The sequence below is a fragment of the Apis laboriosa genome, unplaced genomic scaffold (genome assembly GCF_014066325.1).
Source record: "Apis laboriosa isolate Shangri-la unplaced genomic scaffold, ASM1406632v1 scaffold20_cov151, whole genome shotgun sequence".
NCBI classification, from domain to species: Eukaryota; Metazoa; Arthropoda; class Insecta; order Hymenoptera; family Apidae; genus Apis; species Apis laboriosa.
This window is the reverse complement of record NW_025222327.1, coordinates 510,993-522,525: the sequence shown is the minus strand read 5'-3', so window position 1 is coordinate 522,525 and position 11,533 is coordinate 510,993. Positions and strand designations below refer to the sequence as shown.

General features: G+C 32.8%; 1 protein-coding gene across 1 annotated transcript in view; it reads left to right on the top strand.

Annotated features, from left to right (window-relative positions):
* The first annotated feature begins 250 nt into the window (after positions 1-250).
* The window catches only part of LOC122712740 (semaphorin-1A-like), a 41,595-nt gene continuing 30,312 nt past the window's right edge, over positions 251-11,533 (top strand). Inside the window, exons 1-3 of the mRNA XM_043932588.1 lie at positions 251-350; positions 2,124-2,212; positions 2,847-2,988. Of these exons, the coding sequence (XP_043788523.1) occupies positions 2,198-2,212; positions 2,847-2,988 (157 nt within the window). The 5' untranslated portion in view covers positions 251-350; positions 2,124-2,197. The remainder of the gene's footprint in view (positions 351-2,123; positions 2,213-2,846; positions 2,989-11,533) is intronic.

Sequence of the window (11,533 nt, the reverse complement as noted above, 5' to 3'; positions counted from 1 at the left end):
GCAACGGTGATTAGGCACAGCCGCGAGCAGGGTGGTGGCTCGTTTCGCGAACGATTTCCGGCCACGAACGGAGCGCCACGTTGAAAATGAAGTGGAAGGCGCCTTTAGCGGATTTCGTTTCAGCTGTAGCTCACCCAGCGCTCGTTTAACCGGTGTAAAATGCCGGCGGGGGCGGGGGTTGGGAAGGGGTGTGAGGGGGTGGATTTGACTACGACTGACAGGGACACGTTTTATGCATGTTTCAGAGGGGCAGCTGTACGCGGCGACGGTGGCCGATTTCTCTGGTGGCGAGCCGCTGATTCACAGGGACAAGATCCGCACCGAGCGCTCGGATTTGAACCAGCTGAACGGTAATGGAACTCGCGCAAATTGCATTAGAATATTCGTGCACGAGACGCGTACAACGGTGGAATTTTATCGTGCGCAGGGATTTTACCGCGTTTCTAAATTTCAATTAGCCGCGGATTCGATTTGTTCGTCGAGCTGGAGGTGGTTGGGAAGAGGGTTGTGGAAAGGGTTGTAGAAGAGAATTTGAGAATTATTACGTACGATTTTGGATCACGATATGTGCAATCATAGGAGAAGTCTGAAATATTTTTGAAAGGATGGGTGGGGGATGATGGGGAAGAATTTGAGATATTTATTTTTTTCACTTTTGAATATTAATCATTTATTCTTTGATTTAGTTTAATGTAATTCTACACGGTTTAATTGATTCAAATTTTTTTCTTCTTTTTTTTAACAATTGATTAGCCAAACTCTAAATTATTACCACGATTCCGGTCATGCAAATTATTAAAAATATTAAACGATCGTAACTTTGTCGTTCAATTAATGAACGAGTCAAAATAACCACAATCCAGATGTACGGAGCAGCAATCCATTTGACTCTAAAATATTGATAGAGAGCGCGTAACCATAATATTGATTTTCAATGCTAGAAAATGATTTTTCCACCAGCTATTTATACCCAAATTGCCGTTCGGTGAATTGAAATATTCGATATTTATTTAATCGACGTTTTAACGGCTATGTTTGGAAAACCGATCGAAAACGTATGTACATACAACAATTTCCACGCCACATTCGAATCTCTCTATCGTGCCATCACATCCGTATAAAATTTTACGACATCGTCGCACGTGAAAAATTATCGCTTATTTTATTTGTTTTACACCTCGTGTATAATGGACGATACTAACATAAATATAAGAAGATTTTGCATAAATTACACGCTTTACTTTTGCATTTGCATCTTTCTCCTTTTTTTCCTGTATTTTTTTTTTTTTTTTTTTTTTTTTTTTTTTATCAACGTTTATCCTCCTATTCTTTCTCCTGGTAAATTTCCAAATATTATTTATCGGCTGATCACGAGTTATCGGCTGACGCGGGTTTTTTGTATAAATTGCATAATCCGTTTAATGCTTGCGGAATTTTTGATCGATCGCAATTTCAACGGGGGTGTAGGCGATCCTCCCGTTGGCAATTTATCATACTGGCCGCTCTTTCGAAATTACCAAGTTATTGGAAGATCCATCTATAGCCCCGAAACGAACGGATAATTTCGTTTGCGTCGTAAAATACGTGGAAATCGAACGAGAGATATAATTAGAAATAGTAGAAGGAGAAATGTTGGAGGAAAGTATTATAAGGTTGTCTCAAAAAGTTTCTTTTCAATTTTTTTTCTTTTTTTTTTTTTTCCTATCTCCAGATCTCTCTCGTTTTTCTAGAATTTTTATTCTTATCCTTTTTAGATTAACGATGGAGATGGATTGGATTCTCATTGTTGGAGTGTATGCTGAAACTTTTGTATCCCTTCAAAATGATTTATTCGTAAAATATTTAATTAATGACGTTCAAAGAAAATTCGATTTCGTTTATGAAAAATTATCGTAATTGATTATTTAATTAACTTGTTAAAACTTGTTAATATTATTGAAATTTTGTGAGGAAAGAAATTGAATCAATATGTTCTGATATTAATAAAAAAAAAAAAAAAGAAAAAGGAATCAAAAGAAAAGAAGTTTGAAACAATTTAATACTTTATGGAGATGAATAAATAGCAGAGAATTTAAATTAGGGAAGTGATTTTTTTGTAACAGATTCAAATTTTGTTATTTCAGGTCCGAACTTCGTCAGTTCGTTTGCATACGAAGATTATGTCTTTTTCTTTTATCGAGAAACAGCTGTCGAGTACATGAATTGTGGCAAGGTAAGGTTTGATTAGAAGTATATTATATTATATATTTATCTTGAAAAAATATTTTACAATAAGAATTTTATTGAATCCTCTTCGTTATTTATTTTAAATATTTTTCCACTTTTATGAAATTTAAATTATTTTTATTTGTATTAGAAAATAACGATAATATTTTGGTCATTGCTTTAAAGATTTCCTAGTATTAAAACATTAATAAAAGTTTTAAAAAAGAATTTCAAATTCATCAATAGAACTTAAAAAAATTCTCTTAAACACTTCAAGATTTCTTAAATAAATTATCTCACAAACAAAATACCTATCCCATCAATACATAATCATATAATCTTCAAACCAACAAAATATCAATAAATAATCGTCGCTTTTAAATAATCAACAAAAATGCAATACATCATTCTACCACACAATCCACAACCTATTTTCCCAATCCATTCTCCTCGCATCCTCAAATTTTCACGCGCCAAGTCTTTCACCCTTAACCCCACTCCTCTCTCCCCCTCTCTCCAACCTCACAAAGTAACCGAGCATAATAGCTCGTACGCAGGTTGGAGGAGCAAAGACGGTCCCGTCAAAGGGCAGGGAAATATCGAAGGATTGTTCGAAAGGTTCGTGCACATTTGTGTTTTAGGCGGTGTACTCGCGGGTCGGTAGAGTGTGCCAGCACGACAAGGGCGGACCTCATGCGTTCAACGACAGATGGACGAGCTTCCTGAAAGCGAGGCTCAACTGTTCCGTGCCCGGCGAATACCCTTTCTATTTCAATGAAATACGTGAGTACGCCTGTGCACATGTACACATATCGTGTGTATATACACGTATGTATATAAATATATATATATATATACACAGCCATAAGTTCGCCACGCTATGACGTTTGCCGAGAACCCTCGTCGAGTGCACTCTCCGGACCCTGTGTACCGGACAGAGGGGTTGGCCTGACCCGGTGCACTAACCTTGCAGACTTATCGAGTAGGATTGGGCCAATTTTGCGAACAAACTGGACCGAGAAATTTATCGTTTATCCCGTGAATTTTTATTTTTATCGCTCTATTTGATAGAGACGTGGGAAAGTATATTTTTGGAAATTTTGATTTAAGTTTTTTAAGAAAAGTTGAAATTTGTAATATTTTCAGTATTTATAATTGATTTAGATTTCTTGTGAAATGAATTTTACAAGATTAAGATAGAATTTTAAGTAAATATTTCGTTTGTGGTGATATGGTTTCAAATTGTATTGGAATAGTAAAATTGGAAATAATTAGAATTAAGTTATTTTCAAAAGATACTCATATGTTTCGTATATTTGAGGTATTTTTCTTGAATTGAATTTAAAGAAATATATTTAAAATGAGAATAATGGAATTAGATATATTACAATTACAATCGACGTAAGAAGAAAAATTGTGAAGTTAATTAGTAAAATACCTAAAATTAAATTTCGTTGAAGAAGGATTCAACATTTCTGCCTCAGGGGTACGTAGTTACGAAGAATGATCTTCGTAACTGGAAAGGTTTAGCAATGTAATCTCTAAATAGAGATCAAATTTTGGCTAAAAGCAAGGCGAATGTGTGCATAGGCTAATTGGGCTGGAGTCCAAGCTCCAAATTGTCTAACAACTCTCAAGGATCATGCTCTCCAATTTTGTATCCCTTGTACACGATTCACGTATAATGCAACTTGATTTTAGAAGTTTCATTACGTTTCTGTTATTCACCTCCGTTACGAGAAAAACGGACTAACTCGAAAATTTCACTGTTTCGCATTTCAAATAATACATCGTATAATATAATCTGTTAAATCTGTAAAAGCTCTTTTATTCGATATTTTTAACCAAAGTTTTACTGAACTCTCTCTATTCAATATTAAAAATATTTATTAAGATAAATAACAACCCCAGATAGATAGTTTTAAAAATTAAAAAGAAAACGTGATTAAATTATTTCAAAATTTATTATAAATTATTACATTGAACGAAAAAGAAATTATTTGAAAATTATAAAATTATAAAGAATGATAAGAAACAATAGTTAATCAGATGGTTAACAATATAAAAATTTTATTGCGTTATTTATAAATTTATTTATTATTTCTTCCATTTTCTTCAACAATCTGTCCAAAAGAAAAATACTCAACAATCAAATCTTTACAAAGATCTTTACATCTCAATACAAAAGAAAAAAAAAATTAAAACGTTACAATTATTCGATAACGTTCAAAAACTTTCACGAGAATCTCTTCAAACGATGCTTGATTCATAAACCAAGAAAAATCTCAATCCCCTTACCAACTTCATAAAATCCCAACTCGTTTATTCTTCATTCCAACGTCAATACGTCTGAGTAATTGCCAGCCGGTAATTTCGAGAAATGCAACGTAAATTGGCGAAAAGAAGAAAAAGAAAATAGAGAGCAGGCAGGCTTCCCTCCCTTAGGTTATAAATATCCTCCAAGATAAGACGCCTTCGATATTCCTTACGGGGGCTTACCAGAAATCCATTCGGCTTGATCTCTCTTTCTCTCAACCTCTCTATCTGGCTGTGTATCAACGGACGCGCTCCTGTAATTCTTCTTCTGGAGCACGTTTTATCCGCGCCGATCGTTTCGAACGCCACCCTTAAAAAGAAAGAAAGAGAGCGAGTGAGTGAGAGAAAGAGAGAGAGAGAGAGAGAGAGAAAGAGAGAAGTACACAACGATCGTGGTGCGCAATTATGACTTAACGATAAGGTGACGAGCAAATGGATTTGATTTCCTTACTCGGCCCACCAACCGCGTCCAATTCGGTTCAATTTCCATTATGTTCGTCCCACCCCCTTACTCCACCCCCTTTCGCTCTTTTCTTCGTCTTCGTTTCTGCTCAGCGATTTTCCATTGCTGACCCACCGATTTCCTACAGCGGCCAAACTAGTTTTCCTTATCACCGCCACTTATTACATTATCATTCCTTCGTCCCGCGTTTTATAGGGCTCCTCGGCCACCCCTAATATCTTTCTGCTGCGTCACGCGAATAACAATTGAACGATTTTTCTTCAGCTTCGATTACGCTCGGCCAAAGTCTCATTTTCGTTACGACGATAGGTCGGCGGTGGTAGTAGTGGTGATGGTGGTGATGGTGGAGGTGGTTTCAGAGAGTTGATTCCGTTTTGCTCTTATCGTTAAGGGAGAATAGAATGTATCTGTAAAGAGAGTTTGCTGTGCGGGGAGATTGTTTGGCAAAAAAGCGATCGATTTAAATGAGAATTTCTCTCGGGGATCGATACATTGGGGATGAAATAGATGGAAAATGTTGGAATGAGGGGAAAAAAGGATATGAATCGTGATTCTCTCTCTCTCTCTCTCTTTCTCTTGTGGAGAATAAATATGTAGGTATTTGGATTCGTAAATGTAAATATTGAAAGTGTTTGATGCAGTATTTCATTTTCAAAACAGTGTGATTAGTAATATAATAAATTTTTAATGGAAATTATTTGAATTTTAAATAAGAGGTTATTGCATTTTTAATAGTTTGAATGAATGTTTATCCAAAGTTTTGTCAGAAAATTTCACAAATTTCTAATAAAATAATTTTTATTTTAATAGAGATTAACATTAAGAAAGTTTTAAAAAATGCTAGAATTAAAAGAACATGATAAATAAAAGTGATAAATAATGAAAATTGTATATTGTATTAATTATAAAGTATTATATTACGGGTCATAAGTATATTTTAATCGATTTTTCGACATTTAATATTACCGGCATTTTGGCAAAGTGTGGCAATTAACTGCACATTAATAACTGGGAGCAGTACTTACTAGCTTCTAATGGAGTCGGTAGATCGTAAATTCAAATTATCTATCAAAAACGTTACCTAACACATTACAATTAAATACGCGATTTATCGTGTCAATGCTTAAATTAATTGCGATAATATTCGACCGCACATTTCGCAAATTATCACAGCAAAATTAATTGAAATAAAATACGAAATTCCATTACATTCGTCCAACGCACTTTTGCCAAATAACTTTTCTCCAATAATATATTGTATCTTTTATGAATATGCCATTCAAAATTTTAGCAATTCTAAATATTATGTTGTAACGAAAATTTTTATTCCAAAGACAATTAAATTTATTTGTATGTATAACAATATAATACTATAATGTAACAATATATTAGATTGTAAACGTAATGAATCATTCAACGTCAAATTTGAATGTTTTCTTATACAAGTTTAAAAATTCAACATAAAGAAATTATTGATAAAATTTTCAAAAGAACTGAACAAATAATCTTCTTAATCAACAATCAATTAATCGTAATAATCTTGCTTTTCAATGTATCAAATAATCAAATTGTAATTAATAACATTTTCTATGAAATCATAAATATCAAAATTCTCGTACTAAGAATTCTAATTGAATGAATTTAAAACTTTTTGCATCGCAAAATGAGTCAAAATACACCAAATATATTTTCATTTCGATCCGAATGCAGCCAATGCACGAATTGCACCCATATATATTAGCAACACTATACAATTTCACACACAGTATAAAATCCCATGAATGCAAGAGATTCTTTAACAGAAATCGATATAACGCGGCATAAGTGTGCGCACACAATGGTCAGTGTCAATCGACAAAGCGGATAGAATGGCCCTCGTCAGATATTGGCCCCCGTGCATTACCGGAAAGGTTAGGGTGGGTATCGCAACGTTTCCGCCACGCGAAGGGCAGCCGAAGCGGATAAAGCTTTCATTTTCGATAGCCACTCGTGCGAATATCTCGTGTCATAAACAAAGTTTTTAATCAACGAATTTTCAAAATCTCACCCACGAAACAGGTCAAGAGTCAATTTAACGGTGGGATCGTTTGTTGTACACGCTATTGGTACACTCTTGTGCATAAATTTTTGGGTTTCTTCTAATTTTGAGCACAATGTTCGTTTACTGGAATTTTAATCGATTTAATGAATGTTTTGTAATGGTTTCATTGTTGTAGGGAAAGAAGAGATATAATTTTATAAATGTGTTGATTGTGTTAATTGTTTGTTGAATTTGTTTTTTTTTTTAATATTGTTTTTGTAAATATTTAGATATTGTTTAATATTTTCGTTCGACAATTTTTATTTCAATATTATCGTATAAAATTTGGAATAATAAGAATAATTTTTTAAAGTTTTCTTTATGATAAAAAAATTTGTTTTCATTGCGATAAAAAAAAGTGAATTATCAAATTATATAATTACATATTTTGCGAGATTCTCGTTAATATAATATGGTAATAAAATAATACGGATTTTTTTGTCATTTATGCAAAATAAAATTGGATTTTCAACTATATTAATTAACTATTTATTTGAAAGTACAAAAGAGGAAAATGAAATTTAACGAAATTTTTAATATTTTCAATTTTTTATTTCCTTTTTTAAATATTTTTGAGTATCTTTTTTGAATAGTATTTCAATGGAAATGGAACTGATTACACAGCTAGTGAAAAAGTTTATTCCGATGCTGATCAAAAAATGTCAAAAAACATGGAACAATAGGAGCACTAGATGTCCGATACATTGATACCTGTTTTATTTCTCTTTTAACGAGTTCTCCACGAACGTCAATAATATTGTATAAAAATACGCTGTCAAATACAATTGCAACATGTAACACAAACGTACATTTTAATTTCCAATTATTAAATAATTAAGCTTTCGTGCATTGAAATTCCTCTAATGAAATATTGCTCATTTTATTATAAACCGAACTTCGTCAAAAATATATTTGATTTATTCCCAAATATCGTTTATGCGCTTTTTTAATATTTTATTTTTAATTACATTCAATTATCGTGATAAAAAAGGCTTATAACATTCAATGAAAAGAGTGAAAGTATCTTTTCCATATGAGAACTACATCAATTTTTAAAATACATAAAATAAAAAGATTATTATTATATAATCGAAATATCATTCGACAAATCTCAAAAAATAAAAAATATTCACCGATGATCTCCATGAAGAGTTACATTAAAGAAAATATAACAAAAACTTTTTACAAATATTCAAATGCGAAAATTATGAACGTTTTTCAATAAATAATAAAAAAAAAGAAAGAAAGAAACGATATGAAAAGTAATTCATTGTCAAATACATTCAAAAACAAGAATCTATCTACTTTACCATAAAGATATCGAATGAAACATAGAAACAAGATCGTAAAAAAAATCCGAGTAATTCGCGGGAAAAAAATCAAATTTTTAAATCAAAGATTCGTCACAAGATTCAAAAATGAACAAATCCCCACAGAGTTAAAAAAAAACTCGTCAAACTCGCATCATTTCGACATGCGTGCTGCCCTCTTTCTTTTTCTCCATCAGTTTCACGACCACGCTCGAGAAATCATCATGTCTCTCCCCGTCTCTCCCCGTCTCTCCCCGTCTCTCCTCCATTCTAGGCATTCATTGCCACGTTTTCAGCGATTTTCTATGCGCGCACGCGCACGCTTATATACTTCGTCACTCGATAAGTCGACTTGCTTATGGAGCAGCGACGAAATGAACCGGCAGCAGCCTCGAGTGAGGAACACAATGGCCGCGTTCCGCGCACTGTCGACCCGCAGGATCGAACCGAAACCGTTGGACACGTCGCGACTACACAGAGAGATAGAGAGACGAAAAAAGAGAGAGAGAAAGAGAGAGAGGAGAGCATGGTTCTCGTATAAACGTAGAATATTGTCGCCGCACATCGAACCGAAATCCCTATCCGACCGAGGAAAAGTTGGCTACGGTCCAGCTCGTGAGAGCCGACGTGGATCGTTGCCAAATCGCGGCTCCGGACTATCCCGCCGATTGCTCGGACAACCTACACCCCACCTACGTCTGTCTCGTTCATCTGGCTGCTGCGAAGGTCCACAGCCTCTCCTCCCTCTCGGGGCCCACCCTTCGCCGCTGCCCTTTCCAGATGACGGCCGCCAACGGTCGAGGAAGAAAAAAATGTCTGGAGGGGGGGATATGGACGGATAGATGGATAAAGGTTCGCGGGGGGAGGGGGAATAAACCACCGTGGGAGGGGGTGGAAAGGGGAACAGCTGGCGGGTGGAAACGGCTACGAGTAAGCGGCTACGAGATGCTTTGGGTAGAGGAGATAGATTGGCTGTATAAGTCGTTGATGAAGTTGGTCGGTTTGGGTTGGTTTGGTTATACATGGCGGTTTGGTGGGATGGGTCGACTAAGGGATTGGGATGGATAGCAGGATTTTCGGTTTTTCGGGTTGAATTTCCTTTCGAATGGGGAAGAGGTGGTTGCTTCTGAGAGGAGGAAAGCTTTGTTTTTTTTTTTCTTTGATAAAGGGGATGTTAAAGGATCCCCGTTGTTGCGATGGATAGTGCTCTTAATTGGTGAATTTTTTAAATTTGTCGGAAGAAAAGATTAATGGAAGGAAAAACTTGTATTCCTTGTATTCGAAGTTTTGTTCGGTATATTAATTTTGTAATTAAAAGGTAATTAAAAGGAATTTATAGAATGAACGGACGTTGCGAGATTTTGTTAATTCATTGTTTTTCTCATTTTCTAGTATTTTTAAGATAATTCCTTGGATGAAAGCCAAATTTTCTATTTTTCTTCGAGCTTATTATTTTTTAAGGATTAAATATTAAGATATAATTGAACTATAAATTGAAGATTGAAATAGATGTACTTTTTTATTTTTCTAATTTTAATTTTTTTTTTTTTGAGACACTCATCATCCTATAAATCGTTTAAAAATGATAAAATTATATGAATATTATAATTATATTTATGACGTTTTAAAATATTTATGATTGCATTTTTGTTTAAAAAAATCCACCAAGTTAATAGATATTGTATTGCGGTTCGTGGAGCTGAAAACAAGTAATAAAAAATATAAACGAGTAAGGAAAAGGAATATCAAGTAGGGAGAATGTAAACATTTAAAATTTTCACATCAAAGGTATTACATACTTCAGGCATTCTTGAAATTAACATAAGGGCATTTTCTGCTGCTAGCATAGTCTAGAAAGAAAATGAGCAGAAAGAAAATAGCTCCGATTCTCTGTATATGATATTCTTTGCGATTGTATCATCTCTCCTTTCAAGGGATTTTAAAGGATTCTTTATTCAAATACTTGCACTATCTATTGACTCATACAAACATTAAGGAAAATGTGAAACCAAAAGATGGATATTTTTATGAATATTTATAAAACATTATATAATTTGAATCATTTTATTCCAATTTATTATAGATACATATATATATACCAAAATTTCAAAATGATGAATTTCGAATTTTTTATTTTTACAATTTATAATTTTGATAAAATTCATTTTTATTGGAATAAAAAAATTATTTATTCTCAGGCATAAAATTTATTGAAATGTAGATTATCAAGCTTGATCAATAATAAGAAACATTTGTTTCAATAAAAATAATTTTAAAAATTACAATCTAAAAATATCGAAACAAATAACTAAACATCTAAATTCAAAAGAATTAATTGCATAGCTCATTCGTTTCAATTAGAATTTATATCAAATAAATATACATTTATATTGAACAAAAATACAAGTAAAAACTTTTAGATACGTTTCTTCGTTATACGAATCGAATGAAAGGAAAATATATATATACAATTTCACTTTAAAGTATTTTAATGAAAATGTTTTACCGAGCAGTCTCGATGAGAAGTTTATCTAAAGAATCATTGGATTTTCATGAACAAAATTTCAACTTTATACCGCTTCCAGTCCACTTAATTCTTCAATATGGATCACGTCGAGTTGAGTTTCACTCGCGGCCAGAAATTCGAAACTTTCGTTCTTCTTTGCGTTTTCGTATCACGTATACACGGTAGAAAGTTTTTAATAACTCATGTTTTAATCGACTATCCGCCAACTTATCAGATCTTAATAAACTTCGAAAAATATTTAAAATAAGGTATTTTTGTATAAAGTTGAACCAATATTAACATTTTAATTAAGCAATATAGATATCAAGATAGAACAAGAAAGATATTCAATTTTTTTCTAAAAATAAAATAATAAAAAGAACTTGCCTCTAATTTTCTAAATTTCATTTTTCTTAATCTAGATATTTCAAATTATATATCTAGTTCAAATTTCTTCATGAATAATCAAAATAAATTTATTTTCTTCTTAAAAAGATATTCTCAATTTCTTTATAAGTTCTTCAACAAGAATTTCAAAAATTAATTTTCTTATGTATAGATTTAACATTTAAATTAACGAATCAAAATTTTTTTATAATAATTGCATCTTTACGATTAATCATTGTAACTCTTATCATCAAAAATTAATATTT